The 21,573-nt window shown below is 39.5% G+C and overlaps 1 protein-coding gene across 1 annotated transcript in view; it reads right to left on the minus strand.

Annotated features, from left to right (window-relative positions):
- NOC3L (NOC3 like DNA replication regulator) overlaps positions 1-2,717 on the minus strand; it is a 29,849-nt gene extending 27,132 nt beyond the window's left edge. Inside the window, exons 1-2 of the mRNA XM_047824508.1 lie at positions 2,596-2,717; positions 1,645-1,852 (exon numbers count right to left, since the gene is read on the minus strand). Of these exons, the coding sequence (XP_047680464.1) occupies positions 1,645-1,852; positions 2,596-2,604 (217 nt within the window). The 5' untranslated portion in view covers positions 2,605-2,717. The remainder of the gene's footprint in view (positions 1-1,644; positions 1,853-2,595) is intronic.
- Between the last annotated feature and the right edge of the window lie 18,856 nt (positions 2,718-21,573).

Consider the following 21,573-nt stretch of genomic DNA (forward strand, 5'->3'; position numbering starts at 1 on the left):
CTTCGCAGTCTTCAATTACCATCTATATGCAGATAATTGCCAAAGCTATTCTCTCTAGCCCAGATTTCACATGAACCTTATACTCTTATACCCAACTGCCTGACAGACTTCATTTAGATGCTCAACATGTAAAAATGAGTATTTTGCTTTTTATATGTAATTATTAACACATTTTTAAAATTCTACTGAAATTTAGATAGAAGAGATCCTAAAAAGCATCTAACTCAACCATTGCTTTTTTTTTTTTTTTTTTTTAAACAGATGAAGTACCTGGAGATTAAGTGACTAACTTAGGCCACTTTCCTAGTAACAAAATTAAGAAAACCCAAGGGGCACCTGGCTGGCTCAGTCAGGGAAGCATGTGACTCTTGATTTTGGGGTTTTGAGTTCAAGCCCTACGTTGGGTATAGAGATTACTTAAAAATAAAATCTTTAAAAAAAAAAGAGAGAGAGAGAAACCCAAGTTTCCTGACTTCCAGCCCAATGACCTTTTATACATCACAATAATATGTAGCCAAAAGATCAAACTAAATAGGTCAGGATTAAGAGAATGAGATGTAGATGTACATGGGAAGACTGACTAGTCAGATACACTCAAATATGAATACCCTGAAAGTACCAGTAACATTGTAGAACAACTGGTCTGACTCAAAATGGCCATGTTCCTTACCTGTTTTGAGTATTTGAAGTTCTTGGATAATTTTACAAAAGAATAACCCTGTCAGTTACAGCTCAATTTCACTCCAAGTTTCCAAATGAAAAGAAAGTCAGAAGTTTAGAAAACTAAGTGAACTTTGGCAACACTGTGAAGAATGCTCCAGAGAAAGCTATGTTCTTACCTTAGCTAACTGCCAGTGAATGGGAAAGTGGCAGCACTGGCATGCTCCCCAACATTTATTTACACAGCTAATCTGCTTGTTTTCCCAAGTCTTCTTGATCTCCTTTCTAGACAAACTAAAAGCAGAGACTATCTCCTTCTCACAATGAATACTATATTGAAACGTTTTCTCAAATGGACTGATAAAGCATATAGGACCACTATACTTACCTACTCTTAGGAAGATCTGAAAACAACAGCGGTTACTAGAAAGCAATGTTGTTTCATGAAAAACATTTTATTTATTTTTTTCTTTTAATGTTCATTTATTATTGAAACACAGAGAGAGACAGAGAGTGAGCAGGGGAGGGGTAGACAAAAGGGGAGACACGGAATCCGAAGCAGGCTCCAGGCTCTGAGCTGTCAGCACAGAGCCCGACGCGGGGCTTGAACCTACAAACTGCGAGACCATGACCTGAGCCGTAGTCGGTCGCCTAACCAACTGAGCCACCCAGGTGCCTCTATGAAGAACATTTTAGAAAAAATCAATAGTGGGGTGCCTGAATGGTTCGGTCAGTTGAGCATCCGACTTTGGCTCAGGTCAAGATCTCACAGCTAGTAGGTTTGGGCCCCCAACCAGCTCTGTGCTGACAGCTCAGAGCCTGGAACCTGCTTCAGACTGTCTCGGCTCTCTGCCTCTTTCCCGTTTGTGCTCTCTTTCTCTCTCTCCCAAAATATATAACCAATATTAAACAAAATTTTTTTAATTAAAAAAAAAAAAGAAAAACTCAATGGAAACTACAGTACATGAATGCTTTCACAATTACCTGGTTGTTTTTCCCTTGGGTCTTCCAGTGGAATCGGTTTCTTAGACACAGCATCTTTTACAGCTTGCCTTAGTTTCCTCTGTTCTTTTCGGTACTTCTTGAGAGTGCTTTGTTGTTTAAATTGCTTATTTTTTAGCTTGTTTTCAAGTTTCACTTTACTAGTTTTCAGCAACTTCCGAAAGCTTGGGATCTGCTTTTTATTTCTTCTCTAGAAAACAGTAACAGGAGTACTGCACACCCAGAAATTTAAATTGCATACTCACAGCAAAATGTTATCTTTAAAATAAGTGACATTCATAGATCGGTTTACTCTTTGCAAAGTTCTCCAACATATGTATCCCCTTCAAAAGCCTAGTTAAGGAGTGATTGATGTTACCTTCAAATTACTGATTAAGAAGCTAAGGCTGAGATTATATGACTTGTCAAAGACCCCTAAACTAAAAAGGAAAAAACAGAATTCGGGTCTTTGGATTCCAACATTTGCTGGTAACCCCTCATTCAGAAATCCAAATCTCAGCCCTCATTTTCTCTAAAACCGGGGCAAATCACTTACTTTCCTAACTCCTTACCCTTTAGGAGAAAAAATGGGACTCATGTCGAGTCCCATAACACACATTATAAGCTCACTGAGAGCAGAACCCTGTTTCTCAACCGTAAAATAAGGGATTCGAAAGATAGTCTCGAAGAACCCTTTAATGTCCGACACCCTACAGAAACAAGGCTCCGTGCCTGTCTCATCGCGGCCCCCTGAAGCCAACCACGCGCACAGTGGGCAATGAAGGAAGCACCAGATCTAAGAGCCGGGACAGCACACAGAACCAGAAGGGAGCCCCGACTCTAGGCCACCGCCCCCAAAAGAAGAACAAAAACCCGCGCCAAAACTACATCACGCAGAGATTGTCAGCCAAAAGGGCCCTAAACCGCGGAGACCTGGCTTCTCAGGACACTCACCGCCTTCATCCTTAAATATGAAGGGAGTTCCGGCCCTGCAGTTTCACCGGGAATAAAGGTAATCCACAAAACCCGAGAAGGTAACACACGTGCCCAAACCCGGAGACTGCGCAAGGCGGAAGCTACCGCTGGCTCCTCCCCATCCTCCGCCTCCGGAAATGGGGGCGGGACTTCCGCACCCAGCTTCAGCCGTGCGCCCTCTCGCGGCGCCGGGTAGGTGGCGCGCCGGCGAGAGCGCACGTGAACGCGTAGTGTCCCTGAGCGACGCCCTGGCAGAAGGCGGGTGGCCCCGGGGGAACTTCGCAAGGTCTGTGATTCTTATCCTCTCGTCCGATTTCCTTTACGGTCTTGGAGGAGTCGGGCTCCACCCTTCAGAACGAAAGGGCTTGATTTTTATTAATCACCTTACTGCACTTTGTGCCACCATCACGTAGCTTCTGTCATAGATACTTGTGTAATTGGTTTTCCTCCGTCAAGGCTTGGGCGCCGAAAAAGCCTTATTCCTTTTGGGTAATGCCTGTCCCTCAACGGGCCCTCTGGGCGTATTTGTGGAATGGCGAATGACGTCTCGTGACCTTACGGGACTCAAAAGTCTCGAATTCTTGATATTTTATCTTCAAATATTTCTTGCCTTCATTTCATCCCTTGTCTGATAAAGAGGTATATCGGTGAGACTCTGCATTTCCATATTTTACAACTCTTACCTTTGCGTAAATTTTACTGTCTGCTTTTGAATTCCAACAGTCATTAATTCTAACAGGAAGATTTATGTATTGCAAGAATATGTTTTTCAGAATGTTTGTCTCTCAAAGGCTTTTTTTTTCCCCCTGAATAAATTAAAGAATTCCACTTCAGTCTATTTTTTCAAGGAATAAAGTATGAGCGACATCTCAACAAAGTCCGGGCCCCGCAGTCCGAAGGCAGGTGGGAAAATCGAGGAGAGGCTCAGAAGTCTGAGCTCCCTGTTGAATGGTGGTGCTAAAGAGCCAGAAGAACCTGCCAATTTCTGGATCTCACTAAAGAGACCAAGAATCCCATTCTATCTGGAATTCTTCTTTCCCTCCCTTCCAAGTTCACCAGTTTTCCCTGTTGTGCTCTCTCCTTCCCCACACACACTCAGAAACAGCAGAGCCTGTCCCACTGGAGTATTACTTCATCGGGCAAATTGAAAACATTAGCCTGTGCTCTTCCCAAGTGCCTGAATTCCTTCCCAAACATAGCAATTTGTCTTCTGATCACTCCCATCCTTCCAGCTTTCCACCAGTCTCTCCAAAAGTGAGGCATCCCCATTTAGGTACAAAACCAGCTTCTTCCAACTTTATCAGACTCCTGTATCACTAATTATCCCTTCTTTCTCGGTTCCCCCTCTACTAGATTCTTCCCCTCAACCTATTAACATATTCAAATCTCTGCCATATTTTTTTCCTAATGACTTATCTCTTTTTTATTTATATATATATTTTTAGAGAGTTAGAGTGCACAAGTGGGGGAGAGGGAGAGAGAAAATTTCAAGCAGGCTCCCCACCTACCGCAGAGCCTGATGTGGGGCTCGTATGATCCTGGGATCGTGACCTGAGCCGAAATCAAGAGTTAGACGCTCAACTGACTGAGCCACCTGGGTGCCCCAGACTATCTCCTTTTAATTTAATTACAGTTTCACTTTCCTCCTTCCCTGCTTGTCCTTACTTCCAAAAATCTGGTATTCTGATGTCTCCACTTCCTCCTTTGTTATTACAGCCCAAGTCTGTGCTAGCTTTTTTAGGAATTAAATCACATGCTTGACCCATTTTAAGTTTATAATCAACTTGAATCCCTAGATCATTTTTAAGCAATTGTTGCCAAGCTAAATCCCTCCCATCTGGAATTTGAGCAATCTATTATTTTTACACAAACTTAAAAATGGAAGTTTACATGATTCCTACTAGTTTAATCTTAATGGTTTCTCAATTCTGTCATCTTCAGGTTTGTGTCATTTACCATTAGCTCAATCCACTGCTGGACTCAATTTGGGTTCTAGATCCTCTTGGATCTTGCAGAGATTTACTGGACACTTGGGCTAAGGGAGGTCACTGGGCTACCTCAAACTAGTTTTACAGGGATTGTACTCAGATTCCTGTGAGCCCTTTTGAGCAGTCTGTAAAGAACCCATCTGGGTCTGCCCATAACATTCCACTGAAACTGCTCTCCTTAGGGTCACCAAGAACCTCCAAATTGTTTTTCTTTTTTAAGTGTGCAATAAACCATATCACTTCTTTTTACTTTTCTTAACCTTTTAAAAAAATTTTTTTTTGATGTTTATTTTTGAGAGAGCACAAGCAGGGAAGGGGCAGAGAGAGAGGGAGACACAGAATCTGAAGCAGGCTCCAGACTGAGCTATCGGCACAGAGCCCGACAGGAGGCTTAAACTCACAAGCTGTGAGATCATGACCTGACCGGAAGTCTGACGCTTAACCGACTGAGCCACCCAGGTGCCCCTTAACCGTTTTTAGCACTGCCTTTGATGCTACATATTTCTCCTTCCTCACACCACAATGTGTCAGTGGTCTTTGCTCCTCTACCAGCCTCTTCCTCAGGTTCTCGTCCCACCTCCATTCCTTCTTCCTCATGCCTCTTCAATGTAAGTGATTCTCGGGGTTCTGCTCTTGGTCCACTTTTCTACTTCTCATTCTACTTGCTTTTTCAATGTGATCTCATCCATCTACATATTGCAAAAAGATTTCCAAACCATTTGTCCAGTCCATACCTCTCCTTCCAAGCTTCAGTGTTATAGCTACCTCCTTATGGACATCTCCACATAGTAACCATAGAGCTTCAAATCACCATGTTCAAAACCAAACTACTTTTTTTTTAACTTGTGCCTATGCCATCCAATATTCCCTATTTCATTCATTTACCCACAGCTAGAATCCCAATATTCCAGAGATCATGGGACACAAGCCAGGGCTTTCTTAGCCATTTTCTATAAACAGACTGATTTGAAAAATGTCACTAAATGGACATGGAACAATAAGGCTTCTGGTGTTCTTAGATAATTCATCTAAGATGTAACAAGAGACCTTGAAGAAACTAAAAGCACATACTAGGCTCAAAGTAGATGTGTCATATTTCCTTATGAGAAATTACTAATTGGTGACATTATAAAAAATGTATATCTCCAAAATTCAGGCATCAGGAATTTGAAAATATATATGTCATGGCCTCTACCTTCATCAATGTCAAAATGTAGTTGAGAAAAATATTTGTGTAGTTGAGAAAGATAGTTATGCATGACCAAATAAAGATTAATAGAAGAGATTGTGTAGATGGTAAAAGAGAACAGAAAGCTTGGGAAGAAATGACAGAACAATGTGTACTTAAATGGACCCTTGTAGAAAGGACAAAGTTCAGATAGATGGGGTAATATTTTCTAAGCAAGGTCACATGGGTAATGCAAACAATTCATATTGTCGTCTATCAGGAAATTATGTTAAAATAGTTAATAACCCTAATTCCAATTAATGATTAATTATGCAGTTAAAATTGTTAAAAGACAAAATAATACCAAAAAATAAAATACGAAATAGCAGATGTCGTTGGTATCCCACCAACATCCTCTCAGCACTTATTACACATATGCAGGAAAAAAGTCCTCTAAAAGTACTTGCAACTTTTCATCTGAAGACTTTCACGACCCCCGCGAAGCAAGCCAGAAGTGCTAAGGAATACCCCTGAGAGCAGCCTTCAACCAGTGACAAATTGAAGTTGAAGGATAAATATAACAATCGTGATAGGCTAAAAAATGTCCTCCAAAGATATTAGGCCCTAATCCCTGAAACCTGTGAATATTACCTTATATGGCCAAAGGTGTAATTAAGGATCTTGAGATGGGTAGATTATCCTGCACTATACAAGTAGGCCCTAAATGGAATCACATGTGTCTGTATATGATAGGAGGAGGGAGATTTCACACAGGCAAAAGAGGAAGAGGCAGTGTGACTACAGAGGTTATAGTGATGTAGCCACAAGTCAAGAAATGCCCCAGCCACCAGAAAGGGGACAGATTCTCCCCTAGCTCCTCTAGAGAGAGTGCAGCCTGCTGACAGCTTGATTCCAGTGATAATGGTATCTGACCTATAGACTTGTGGGAGAGTGAATTTCTATGAATGCTTGGCTGGCTCAGTCAGTAGAACATGGAACTCTTGATCTCAGGATTGTGAGTTTGGGCCCCACGTTGGGTAGAGATACCTTAAAAACAAAATCTTTAAAATAAATTTCTGTTGTTTTCAACCACCAAAGTTGTGACAGTTTGTCATAACAGCCATCGAAAACTGATAACACCAATATTTATACTAATCAATATGTCAATGTCCTCGTTCCTCAGAGGTAGGATGATTCTGAGGCATCTTCCACATTGCCTCCCAGAGATCCACAAAAGGAATGAGCTCCACTTGCAAAGCTAACCTACTCATCAGCCCACTCTTTCACTGTCCTCTTCCCAGTCTCACTTCCCCATCCCTCTATCAATGGTTACTAGACTCTTCTTTAAAATAAACCACTTGATGGGGTGCCTATGTGGCTTAGTTGGTTAAGCATCCAACTCTTGTTCTCAGGGTGGTGAATTCAAGCGCCGCATTGGGCTCCACACTGAGCACGGAGCCTACTTAGAAACAACAACACTTGCACTTAAATCCTTGTGTATAAGTTTCTTGGGGCTGCCACAACAAATTACCACAAGTTGTATGACATAACAGAAATCTATTCTCTCACAGTTCTAGAGGCTGAAAGTTAGAAATAAAGGTGTTGGCACAGTCTGATCCTTCTTAGGGCACTGAGGGAGAATCTATTCCATGCTTCTGATTACAGCTAGAAGTCCTAGAAATTCTTCAGCTTGTGGGTGAAAACTCCAGTCTCTGCTTCTATCCTCCCATAGCATTCTCCCTATGTCTATGTCTTCACACGGCCATCTTCCCCTCATATTGGATTAAGGGATCACTCTAATGACCTCATCTGTATTTGACTACATCTGCAAAGCCCCTGGAAATTTCCAAATAAGGTCACATCCATAGCTACCAGGGATTAGGATTTTATCATCTTTTTGGGAGGCACACAATTCAACCTATAAGACCTTGACTCAGGGTCAAATGTTGGGACTCCAACCTAAGACAGTTATCACTTATTAAGCACTTTTTATATTTCCCTAAGTATAAGTTATTTCATTTTATCTTCCATAATCTTAAGAGATAAATATTAGCTCCATTTTAAAGTTTATGAATGTGAGAATTAGATATAGTATAGTAAAATCTGCATTTCACCCGATGGGAAATGTAGTAAGGTAATAGTCATACCAGTGGGAGTGCTTTTTAGGCAAAAGGGATCAAATGCCTTAAACTGTTTTTCTAATCTGCTATATTATAGAACAGGAAAAAATTAAAGAGGATTTTCCTAGGGTTTTGATGTATGTTATTTTCTATTTAAGATTTTTGTTGATAAACCTCTAAGACGTAATGTAACATTTCCTCTTTCTTGTATTAGTTGTTCAGAGCCATTATTTACTGCTTTCCAAAATCTCCAGGGAAGGGGAAGTAGATTCCATGCACAAAGTCATGTACAGTTTCTGATAGTGCCTTTGGCAGCAGCAATTCCTCACTCCCCTCCCTGTACCAGACTCTGCTAGGAGCTCTCTATGAAAGAATGTTCTGTAAAACAAAGACACATTGTCTTTAGACCTCTAGTCTAAAGCTGCTGGGAAGTATAACTGAGCAGGGAAAAGACTATAGAAGTGAAACTCACATCTGAGGTAACTTGTATATCATCTCACACCTCCCAGAATGTGCTCTTGCTTAGTCTAATGTTTTCTATTACACCTATCACCAAAGATCAAGTCCTCTGTCTGGTTATGAGTTTAGAAATAGTTCATTCATGGGCTTACCACATACACAAAAGACCTGTTTAGGTGGCATGTTTCTGATTGCTCTACTTCATTTTCCAAGTTGATGCTGCTGATTATAAATAAAATGCACTTGGGTGAACAAATGGATACAGAAGTGAAATAAGTGGGTATCTATGAATAGAATGATGAGGTCTTAGATGATCTAAAATGTCTCCTCCTACAGCTGTCACTCCAGAAAGAAGATAACGATTTGCCTCTAAGGAATCTCTTTCTTGGGTTCATTAGGGGCAAAAGGGACTTTTTAATATTCTATTTAGGACCTTTTAACGCCCAGAAAAAAAGGAAATTGGTGACTTCTGGAGGTAGCAAAAATGGGAAGTGAAGGAGAGGAAGGATGTAAGTAGAAGGGACAGGCTCCAAAATAGCTATATTTTAAACATAATGTAAGGATGTATGTATACATCCTTAAGATGTGTATATAATAGAATTATAGTTTTAGTGGGCATATGAGTTACCTATTTCTGCTTAATAAATTACCCTAGAACATGGCAACTCAAAACAATAAACATTTATTATTTCACACAGTTTCTGTGGGTTTGGAATTTACGAGTGCTTAGCAGGATGGTTCTGGTTCTGGAAATTGCAGCCTAGATTTTGGTTAAGGCTGCACTTATCTGAAAACATTACTTAAGCTCCAGGATTAACTTCTAACATGGCTCACATGGCTCTTGGCAAAAGGCCTCAGCCCCTTACTGACTGTTGGTAGGAAGCTTCAGTTTCTCACTATGTGAATATCTCCTTAGGGATGCTTGAGTATCTTCATGACATAGTAGCTGACTTCCCCTAGAACAAGTTATCCAAGAGAACAGGGGGAAAGCTCTAATGTCTTTTAAGATCTAGTCTTACGGTGGGGTTCAAAGCTGACTACATATTTAAGTCATGCGGGAGGTTCTGGAAACTGACAATACCCCATCACACACAGATAAACTCAAATCTCTGAGGGTGATTCCTAACCATTGGTGTTTTTTACTCTTTTTAAGCTACCCAGGTGATATAATTCAGCCAGGTTGAGAATCCTGCATAGGGCACTGACTCAAATATAGCTGCACATTGGAATCACTTGGGGCAGGAATTGAAAACGCTGATTCTTGGGGCACCTGGGTGGCTCAGTTGGTTAAGCGACTGACTTCAGCTCAGGTCATGATCTCACTGTTCATGGGTTCGAGCCCCACATAGGACTCTGCTGTCAGTGCAGAGCCTGCTTCAGATTCTCTCTCTCTTTCTCTCTGCCCTCACCCCCCCCCCATGTTCTCTCTCTCAAAAATAAATAAACATCAAAAAAAACTTTTTAAAAAGAAAACACTGATTCTTTGGTCCTTTCACAGGCTGAATTGTGCCCCCCCCCCATTCATATATTGAAATCCTATCCCTAGTACCACAGAGTGTGACTGTACTTAGAGATGGGTTCTTTAAAGAGGTCAAATGAGGTCATAGGGTAGACCCTAATCCTTTTAAGAATAGGGGTCCTTATAAGAAGAGGAGATTAGGGTACAGGTTCAGAGATAAGACCATGTGAAGGAACCAAGAGGAAAAAAACCACTCTACAAACCAAGAAGAGAGGCCTCAGAAGAAACCAACCCTGCAGACACCTTGATCTATAACTTCTAGCCTCCAGAATCATGAGAAAATACATTATAGAGGATAAATAATCATGAGCCACCTAGCCTCTGATACTTTGTTATGACAGCCTTAGCAAACTAATACAGGGCCCATCCCCAGAATTCTGATTTCATAGGCCTGGATATAGCCAGGGATCAGGGTATTTTAAATGCTCGTCAGGTGATTTTAACGTGTGTCAGGGTTAAGAACCCCTGCTTTAGGGTGAAGTCTGACTTCACCTCTTAAAAAAAAAAAAAACTCTAATCTTGGAAGGCATCACCTCTACTATTCAATTTGTTAGAAGTCACTTAATTCAGACCACACTCAATGATAGGGGAATCAGGGTTCACTTTTTAAAGGGGGACATATCAAATAATTTGTGGACACATTTAAAAATCATCAGTGTTGGGTTCAATGAACATTAATTGATTAATTTATTAGGGCCTGAAATTAACTAATTTATTAGGACCTGAGTGGGCACTGGAATTCAAACACAAATTATTGTCCTGTCACTCAGGACTAAAGAAATTGGAATTTTTGTATAGGTAAGCAAGAGGCAATTTTAGGACATGGGACATTACGGGACTATGATTTTTTGAAACTAAATGTTCATGAAGGTGAGATATAAATCATGGATACTATGACGTCTGATTTTCTCCTAAGCAGAGGAGAAAGGTTACTTTGTAACCATGTGATTGCCCATTCTTAAAACTGATCTGAACTGAGAAGTACAGAGATGGTAACTTATTCCATCTTGTAACCCTTGACACCTGGGTCATTATTTTTTATCTATAAATAATCAATAAATTTTTACTGGTTTATTGAATTAAGCTTAATTGATGAAGAAAAATCCTAAGTGTAGACTCATGTACCTCATTTGATTGTTGTAAACTTTGATTACCATGGTTTTTCTGGTGTTTTTTGTTACCTTTTTTTTTTTTTTTGACATGGTCAACTCCTTTCTAGAATTTAGAGCAATCACAGAGGCACAAACTCTTTGACACCCATGACCTATACTCTGCCAGTTGAATTGTTGCATTTGGTTTAAACAGTTTGTGTGTGTGTGTGTGTGTGTGTGTGTGTGTGCGTGTGTAATATTTTTAATTGATTTTTGAATGCCTTCAAGTGGGGCACACACTCGGTATTCATTCTCTAGTTCCCCACTACTTCTGTTGTCTAATATCCGTCAGCCATATTGGTCCCTAAAGGCTTCAGCATGAGACCCATGCATCTAGATTTAAAATTTCAGGATTATAGGGGCACCTGGGTGGCTCAGTCGGTTAAGCGTTAGACTTCAGCTCAGGTAGTGATCTCATGGTTCATGAGTTTGAGCCCCACATTGGGCTCTGTGCTGAGAGCTCAGAGTCTGGAACCTGCTTTGGTTTCTGTGTCTTGTCTCTGTCTGCCCCTCCTCTGCTTATGTTCCATCTCTCTCAAAAATAAACAAACATTAAAAAATTAAAAATAAATAAAATTTCAGTACATAATATTATTTTGGCCTATTCTTACTTTCCATCCCAAGGGTGAACTCTTTCCAGTAGATCACTTTTGGTTTTAGGTCAAAAGTACTGTTTTGCTGGCCATGGCTTTTTGTGTGAATCAGTATCCCATGTAAGTTCTGCTAAACACTTGCTTTCTCTCTCTTCTTTCCCTTCTCTTCTAGTGATTGTTCATGGTGAATATTCTCATTTCCTACATCATTCAATCCTCACATCCTCAATGATACATAGAAAAAAAGCACAAACATGGAGGGCAGGCAGACTTTGTTTTTACTAATTTTTAAAACAGAGATAACAGTGCCTACCTGTGAGTGAGCTAATGTATGTATATATAGCACTTGGCCTGGAAAAGGTGTGGTAAGCTTAAAAAAACACTCCCTCCTTCTTAATGGCAAATACTTTCAAAACCTTCTGTGAAGCTTCTTGCACAGTCCTTCCACTTTGACTGTCTTTTGCTATCTTTATTCTTCTCAGTTCATTCATTTATCCTTTTATTAATTCACTTATCCTACCAATATTAATTGGCCACTTGCTCTATACCAGCCACTGTGTCAGGGACTGAGAAAAAAGAAAATCATACCATCCCTGCCCTAGTTGAGCTTATGGTCTACTAGCAGAAAGCAGATGTTATAGAATCATACTAATTGATGTAAAATTTTCAAATTCTGTAATTTTAGTTGTAATTGGTGCCAAAGTGTTAAGTATTATGACCCATCATAATAGTGGGATGTGGTCTTGTCAAGAAGTCATTGAAAGGTTTTCCTGACTGCATGATGACTGAACTGAGATCTGAAGGAAATAGGAGGTAATTCTGGTGGGTGTGTGGGCAGGGGGAGGATGGGGAATGATTATAGTTTCTAGCAGATGGAACAGCATGTGCAAAGCACTGTGATCAAAGGAAGCCCAGGCTTATTACTGGTCAGAGTTTCCTGCTTGCTGGCTTTCTCCCTCTCTCTTTCTTCCTTTCTTCTTTTCTTTCTCCTTTCAGCAATTCCTTTCTTTTCTCTTCCATAGGCAACTACTTTAATGCATTTAACATAGATTTTAAAAATGTATTTGTGTCCTTGTAAAAAGATACATTTCTGTTTTGTGTATAGGTATTTTTGATTTATATAAATGACATTGTGTTATCTCATTTCCTTTTTCACTTGACACTATGGAGTTTTTTTGTTTTTGGTGTGTTTATTTAATGTTTATTTTTGAGAAACAGAGAGACAGAGTGTGAGTGGCGGAGGATCAGAAAGAAGAGGGGAGACACAGAATCCAAAGCAGGCTCCAGGCTCTGAGCTGTCAGCACAGAGCCCAACATGGGGCTCAAATTCATGAATCACGAGATCATGACCTGAGCTGAAGTTGGACATTTAATCAAATGAGCCACGTAGCCGCCTCTGTGTTTGTGTTTTTTAAGAAGGCTCCAGGCCCAGTGCAGAGCCCAATGCAGGGCTCAAACTCACAACCCCAAAATCCATACCTGAGCTGAGATCAAGAATCAACCACATAACTGATTGAGTCACCCAAGCGCTATGTTTTTATATCCATCCAGATTGCTCTATGTATCTAATCTCTTGCTGCAAATTGTTGCATAGTTCTCCTTTATGGCTCATCTTCCACTTATTATATATTTACTCCCACTGGATTGTCTCCAATTCCTTTCCACCTCAAACAACAACACCCACACACTTAAATGAGCATCCTCTAACATGTCCTCTTAGGGATCTGAGAGAAAACTCATTTGAAGGGTATAACCAGGAATGGAATTGCTGGGTCATAGGTTATGCATGCACTTGATATGACTAAGTCATGCAGACTAGGTCTCTAGAATAGCTGCAGTTATCAGAGGTTTTCTGTTCTATGGTTACTTTATCCCTACTGCTCTCTAATGGAGCATCCTAGATTCCTCAATTCTTTTTTCTCTTCTACCTCTTTCATCCTTCACATATCCATTGTGAGCAAGCCACCAGGGTTCTATTCTCCCCCAATAGCCTAGACCCAGACTAGTTGACCACATTCCCTTCAGGAATTCACAACACTGTTATATACTAAAGATCATCATCATCTTCTAAAGGAGATTTCTGTTGTCTTTTCCTAAACATTTAAAGTACTGTAAATTATCTTTCAGCTCATAATTTGTACAATTCTCCATCGTCCCCTTTCTTTTTTTTTTTTTTTTTTAAAGATTTTTTTTTCAACGTTTATTTATTTTTGGGACAGAGAGAGGCAGAGCATGAACGGGGGAGGGGCAGAGAGAGAGGGAGACACAGAATCGGAAACAGGCTCCAGGCTCTGAGCCATCAGCCCAGAGCCTGACGTGGGGCTCGAACTCATGAACCGCGAGATCGTGACCTGGCTGAAGTCGGACGCTTAACCGACTGCGCCACCCAGGCGCCCCTCCATGGTCCCCTTTCAATTCACAAATATTTTTTAGGATTATCTATCACTAAGATGGACTGGAAACAGGTTGGACCAAAGAAAATTTTGACTTAGTCTCAGAAAAAAGGAATGTAAGTGGCTAAGTAACATGGGGGGGAGGGGGGGCAATGGACAACTGGTTCAGCTTTATTACCAGTCAAAGGAAAGTAATTTAAAATAGTTAAGAATGGTTTAAAAATAACAAAAATTTAGGCACACCTGGGTGGCTCAGTCCATTAAGCATCTGACTCTTGGTTTCAGCCCAGGTCATGTTCTCACAGTTTGCAAGTTCGAGCTCTATGTCGAGCTCTGCACTTATGGTGTGGAGCCTGTTTGGGATTCTCTGTCTCCCTCTCTCTCTCTCTTTCCCTCCCCCACCTCTCTCTCTCTCCATCTCTAAGTAAATAAATAAACATTTTTAAATTATTATTTTATTTTATTTATTTATTTTTATATTCTTATTTATTTACTTTACATCCAAGTTAGTTAGCTTATAATGCAACAATGATTTCAGGGGTAGATTCCTTAATGCCCCTTACCCATTTAGCCCATCCCCTCTCCCACAGTTAATAAATAAACATTAAAACAATAACTAAATTTTTTTCTATATTCTTTTCTATTATAAAATGGCTTCCTATTATACTTTTTGTAATCAAAATAAAGACATCACTAGGAAAAAATAAAAGGAAATATTTAACCTATCCCAGGTCTGGCCCCAAACATTTCTCTTTCTTTCTTTCTTTCTTTCTTTCTTTTTTTCTTTATTTTTTTTAATGTTCATTTTTGAGAGACAGAGAGAGAGAGCAAGAGTAGGTCTTGAGCTCACATGAACTCACAAACCCACAAGATCATGACCTGAGCCGAAGTCAGTTGCTTAACTGACTGAGCCACCCATGTGCCCTGGCCCCAAACATTTCTGAAAATACTAAGAGTTGACAAGCTTTAATCCTTCTTCCGACAAATTTATGTATAAACTCTCATTTGATTATAGCAGTAGCTACTATTTGTAGAACCTGTCATTGTTTTGCAAGTCTGTCAGTAGCTTTTTTTTTTTAGAGAAAGGGAGGGAGAGGGAGAGGGAACAAGGGAGGAACAGAGGGAGAGGGAAAGGAGAGAATCCTAAGCAAGCCCCACACTCAGCATGGAACCCAATGCAGGGCTCGATCCCATACCACTGAGATCATGACCCAAGCTGAAATCAAGAGTCAGATGCTTAACCTACTGAGCCACCCAGGCAACCCTAAATAACTTTGGGAAATATAGGCTTATAGATGCTTTTTCCTCCAGATGTAGCTGAATGCAGTATAAAAAATATTTGAAACTCTTGTTTCATTACAACTCATAGCTATGACATGTATATGGAAATAATTTCAGGAGGTTACCATTTAATCAATTTTTTAAATATCATAAAAATGAAAAGTATAAAAATTTTTAAAAACCTCCACTCTTCTTTTTTCACGTCTATCCTTTGTGACCTTTATCAAGCTAGATATGCAGTTTTATACATCACTATAATTATGGTATGTAATTGTGTATCTCTACCTTTTATTTAATATTACATTGTAAAATTCCTCCATATTCATTTTTATCATTTTAAATATCTTCAGAGTCCACTGATATACTGGATATTCCTATACTTCCTATATTACTGGCAACTTCGGTGATCTCTAATTTTGAACTATTAAATACTTTGTTATAAGCATCTCTGTACAGCTTTTACTTTATTCTTTTGAATAATTTCCTTACAACAGATTCCCAGGAATAGGATTACAGTACATCTTAATATGTGGCATCAGTTTGCTTCTCCAAAGGATCAGTGTGCATTTCTAAAGCACTTCATCTGTCTCTTGGTTTGTGGCTGTCCCTTTGTGGCTTACCAAACAGCAGCTGCTTTGTGATTTTACTGTCACTTATTTCCCACACATATCTCACCCTGCTGAGTTAATCTGTAATACACATCCTTTCAATACTTGCTATCTAGCTATAATCCACAATTTTAGACCTAATCACCCCCTCTTACCAGCTGAGGCTTTACCAGGCATGCATGGAATTTAAACCATTTGTGGATGTTGAAGATGATTTCAGTAGCAATCCAAGTCACAAAGTCCCACAGAAGGTTGCTCTTTCTCATTGCTTTACAGAACTTTCTTTTTGATTTGGATATCAAATTTATTCTGGGTCTTGTGAACCAATTTTCAGATGGACATATCGACCACATTTTTGTTTAATAACTTCATCATCAATCCTCATAAGTTCATCAAAGCTTTACGATTAGTGTATAGTGAGGACAATTTATGGGTATTTTAGGTTTCACTAGTGCCTACTTATATGAAACAACTCATCTTTAGATTAAGCTTTTATCCATGGAAGATGAAATTGCATGCATTCAAGAGTGTAAATAGGAATCAGCTTCAGGCAGTTTCTGAACTATGACTTTGAGGATTATGGATATGATTAATCTATTGAGTTGCGAATTTCCTGTGGTCTAGATATGAATTTTGATAGCAGTTTTTTTCATTCATTTATTTATGTATTCCTTTAATAAATGTTTATTGAACAGCTACTGTGTCCTTGGCATGGTGCTAGATATTATTGCTAAGAAGGTGAATAAAACAGACATATTACCCCGCCTCATAGAGCTTGCAGTGTAGTGTGTGTGTGTGTGTGTGTGTGTGTGTGTGTGTGTACAAATGCCAGTCCAAAATGCTATATAAAATTAGAACTGTGACAGTGGCTATGAAGAAGAAAAGTGCTTTGAAAGCATATAACTAGAGTCTATGGTCAACTAGAGGGGAGGTCGGAGAAGGCTTCTCTGAGGAGGTAACATTAAAACTGGGGCGCCTGGGTGGCTCAATTGAGCACCTGATTCTTGATTTTGGCTCACATCATAGGATCGAGCCCTGAGTCAGGCTGTGTGCTGGGTGTGAAGCCTACTTGGGATTCTCTCTCTCTCTCCCTCTGCTGCTCTCCCCTCCTCCCACTCTCTCTCTCAAAAAAAAAAAAAGAAAAAAAAAAGTTTAAAACTGAGTCCTGAAGAAAAGGTAAGAGTTAGCCAGATCAACACGGTGGGAAAGAGCCCACTAGGCATGGAGATCAACATACATGAAGACAAAGAAAAGGGCAATGTGTCTGAAACATGAGGAGTTAGGAGAAGAGAAATGAGAAATGAGGCAGAAGAGACAGATAAAAGTCAGTATAACAAAAATCGCGGATCATCATGTAGAACATCCTAGATATACAGGCTTGCAGAAGGAATTTTGTAGTAGCCAGGATGAAAAGAAGATCAATATGACTGGAGTTCAGGAAGTTTGGGAGAGAAGAGGGAAAGGAGGCTAGGTAAGTACATGACTGTAAAGAGCTTTGTGGGTCATGAGAAAAATATTTTGTCTTTAACCTTAAGAAAATAGGAAGCCATTACATTTAGATTAAGGAAGAAGAACGCTCCCCAAGTATACTTAGAAAAAAACAGCCAAAAATGTAGAAGAAAAAAATGGAGACAATACAATAATGAAAACTGAGGGAAAAGTGCTTCTTTTAAAATGTTGAAAGATTAATAGGATGATGACTAAAAAAGCAGGGCAGTGGCATGACAGATTTGTGTTCATAAGAAAGTACTTTGGCTGAAGTCATGGAGAATTATTTGGATGTGCCCCCAAATGAATGTGAGGAGACCAGTTGAAGGTTAAATTTGTCACCCAGGAAAAGATGATGGCAGTTTAGTCTGGGTGGGTGGATATAGTGTGACATGAATAAATTTAAAAGATACTTAGATTAGATCCTCAGACTTTATTCATTTTATATCTGAAAGTATGTAAAAATCTTTTTAGTTATCCAATTTCAGAGGATCTAATGTAAAGCATGATGACTATAGTTGATAACGGTGTATATTCAAAAATTTTTTTTAATGTTTATTTATTTTCAAGAGACAGAGCTGTCCGCACAGAGCCCCAGACCCCGACGTGGGCCTCGAACTCATGAGCTGTGAGATCATGACCTGAGCCAAAGTTGGATGCTCAACCAACTGAACCACCCGGGCACCCCACAGTGTATTATATTTTTAAAAAGAAAAAGAAAAAAGAAATATGGAAAAAATAAGACATGTAGGAAGTAAAAATGTTTAGTAACTACTTTGTGTATTCCTAAGGCTATAAAACTTACCAAAACTTAAGTAGCTTAAAACAATGGAAATTTATCCTGTCACAATTCTGGAGACCAGAAATGTGAAATCAAGGTGTTTCTTCTGGAGGCTCTGAGGGAGAATTCATTTCATGCTTCCCTCCTCACTTACAGTAGCTGTCAGCAATTCTTTGTGTTCCTTGGCTTATAGACATGTCACTCCAATCTCGGCCTCCATCTTCACATGGCCTTCTCTGTGTTTCTGTGTGTCTTCTTTTTTTCTGTCTTTTTAAAGGGCACCCATCACACCTACTTATGTCTAATCCATGAGAGGGAGTATGTCTAATCCAGGATGATCTCCTGTCAAGAGCCTTACCTTAATAACATTTGTAAAGATCCTTTGCTAAATAGTCACATTCACAGGTACTAGGGGTTAGGACCTGTACATATTTTTGGGAGGATACAATTCAACCCACTACACTTGGCTAAGGGGATAAGGAAGGGGGGAGCATCAAGGATGACTCTTGGGTATTAGGTTTGTGCAACTAGATGTACAGTACTGTTATTGAGTAAAATATAGACTGTTATAATAAGAACAGATTTGGAGGAGGCAATTATGAGTTTAGACTTGTACATATTAGGTTTTAGGTGGCTTTGAGGCCACCAAGCAGAAATGTTGTGTAGACAGCTGGTATATAGGATCTGGAAAGACCGAGTGGATGGTGGTGATATATATTAAGATGGAGAATAATGGAAGAACACTAGGAGAGGCTCATTTTAGTCATGTTATGTTTATGATGGCTAGAAATATCTAGGGGCACCTGGGTGGCTCAGTCAGTTAAGGGTTCAACTTTGGCCCAGATCATGATCTCACAGTTCATGGGTTCGAGCCCCAGGTCAGGCTCTGGGCTGATGGCTCAGAGCCTGGAGTCTGCTTTGGATTCTGTGTCTCCCTCTCTCTCTGCCCCTCCCCCACTCATGCTATGTCTCTCTCTGACTCTCAAAAATAAAGAAATATAATAATAAAAAAAAATTTTTTTAAATATAAATGCTGTTGAAAGATCAAGCAAGATGGTGACTTGCTTGGATGAAGCTTGCTTCATCCTTGCTTATTGGATGAAGGACAGGAAAGCCATGAATGAGAGTCAAGAATTGTGTACTGAAGTTAGAACAGAGTAAATGGAAGGTGAGGAAGGAGACAGTGTTAAAAATTTTTTTTTAAAAAGGTTTTTAAAAAGGTTATTTTTTGGAAATAACCTTAAACTTAAACAAAAAGTTGCAAACATAATAATAGTACAAAGAATATTCATATATATTTACCAGATTTGCCTACTATTAACATTTTATCCCATTGATGATGTCTGTGTCTGTATATGCATCCAAATTTACATGAGAGTAAATTATATATATCATGACCCTTTATCCTAAATACTCCACTGCATATTTCTTTTTTTTTTTAATTTTTAAAGTTTATTTCTTTTTAATGTCTTTTTTAATGTTTATTTATTTAAAAAAATTTTTTTTGAGGGGCGCCTGGGTGGCGCAGTCGGTTAAGCGTCCGACTTCAGCCAGGTCACGATCTCGCGGTCCGTGAGTTCGAGCCCCGCGTCAGGCTCTGGGCTGATGGCTCGGAGCCTGGAGCCTGTTTCCGATTCTGTGTCTCCCTCTCTCTCTGTCCCTCCCGCATTCATGCTCTGTCTCTCTCTGTCCCAAAAATAAATAAAAAACGTTGAAAAAAAAATTTAAGAAAAAAATTTTTTTTGAGAGAGAGAGAGAGAGAACATACTCATGCACAAATGGGGAGGGTTAGAGAGCAAGGGAGAGAGAGAATCCCCAGCAGGCCTCCACATTGTTAGTGTGGAACCTGATGGGGGGGTTGGAATTAATGAACCAGGAGATCACGACCTGAGCCGAAACTGAGAGTTGGATGCTTAACTGACTGAGCTACCCAGGCACCCTTAATGTTTATTTATTTTTGAGTGAGAGAGAGAGAGTGCAAGCTTGATCCAGGGAGGGGCAGAGAGAGAGAGGGAGATAGAGGATCTGAAGCAAGCTTTTCGTTGTCAGTGCAGAGCCCAACTTGGGGCTTGATCTCACAAGCTTGTGAGATCATGACCTGAACTGAAGTTGGACACTTAACTGACTGAGCCACCCAGGTGCCCCTCCACTGTATATTTCTTAAGAATAGAAATATTTTATTGCAGAACCGATATAGTAATTATAAATTGTAAGTATCAATTATAGTTGTAACTATCAATATTTACATTGACACCTTTATTTAACCCACTGTGCACATGACAATTGTGTTGGTTGATCTAAAAATGTCTTTCGTTGACTGTTTTCCTTTTCTCTACCTAGTACAAAATCAAGTTTAGGGACAGGTGTTACATGTAATTGTCAAATTGTTTTCATTTCTTTCATCTCTGACATGTCCACAGCTTTTCAATGGAGGGCTTGATCCCACCACGCTGGGATCATGACCTGGGCTGAAATCATGAGTCAGAGACTCAACCGACAGAGCTGCCCAAGGGCCCCCACCCCCATCATTTCATTTTTAAATAGAATTTTCTTCATTTTGAATTTGTCTCATGATTTTGTGTCTCATGATTGAGCTTATACATTCTCAGCCACATTGTGTCCTTTTCAGGGTATCACATCTAAGTGTGCAAAATGTATAAACATCTTTTTTAAAGAAGCTTGTTTACCCAGGGAAACAGAGAGAGAAGGTTGTAGCTATAAGCCAGTATTTCTCAACCTTAGCTGTAAATTAGAAGTATTTGAATAGCAGTGTAAAGGCTCCTCCTCCAGAGATACTGCCTTAATTCATCTTGGGTGGTGCCCAGACATCAGCATTTTTAAAACTTCCTAAATGTTGCTAACATGCAGCTAAGTTTGAAAAACACTGCTCCAAGAGTATGTGGGTGGTGATGGTGGTAATTTAACCTGATAGAAGTTAAAGCATGTTTGAAAACTTTTTCGAAATCCAGTATACAAGAAAAAGATTGAGGATTGAAGAACTGTATGAGGAGTTTTGAGACCTTTTGTTTGAGGCCTTTGTACTTGAGTACAATTGTAGCAAAATAATATTATGGGATAATAGGACCATATTAACTGTTCAATAATGAAGGGAGGATCATAGAGGTAGAATATGACAAATTGTATTTTGAGAACTTCTGTGAAAGATTTTCTTAGAAAATATAAGAATCTAATTATACTCATAGTTTTTCATATTTTAACGGTTAATTAATATTTTATAGCAGAGTTTAAGAATATCCTTTTTCATGATAATAGTTTCACCTGATTTATAGGAATGTACCAGGAATGTACCATAAATTTTATTTATGCCTACAGATGTAATAATATAGTATCAAAAGTTTTTAATGTCAGGGTGCTGACAGCCAGGCTGCTGGCTGGCTTAGTTGGAAG

The sequence above is a fragment of the Prionailurus viverrinus genome, chromosome D2 (genome assembly GCF_022837055.1).
Source record: "Prionailurus viverrinus isolate Anna chromosome D2, UM_Priviv_1.0, whole genome shotgun sequence".
Taxonomy (NCBI): Eukaryota; Metazoa; Chordata; class Mammalia; order Carnivora; family Felidae; genus Prionailurus; species Prionailurus viverrinus.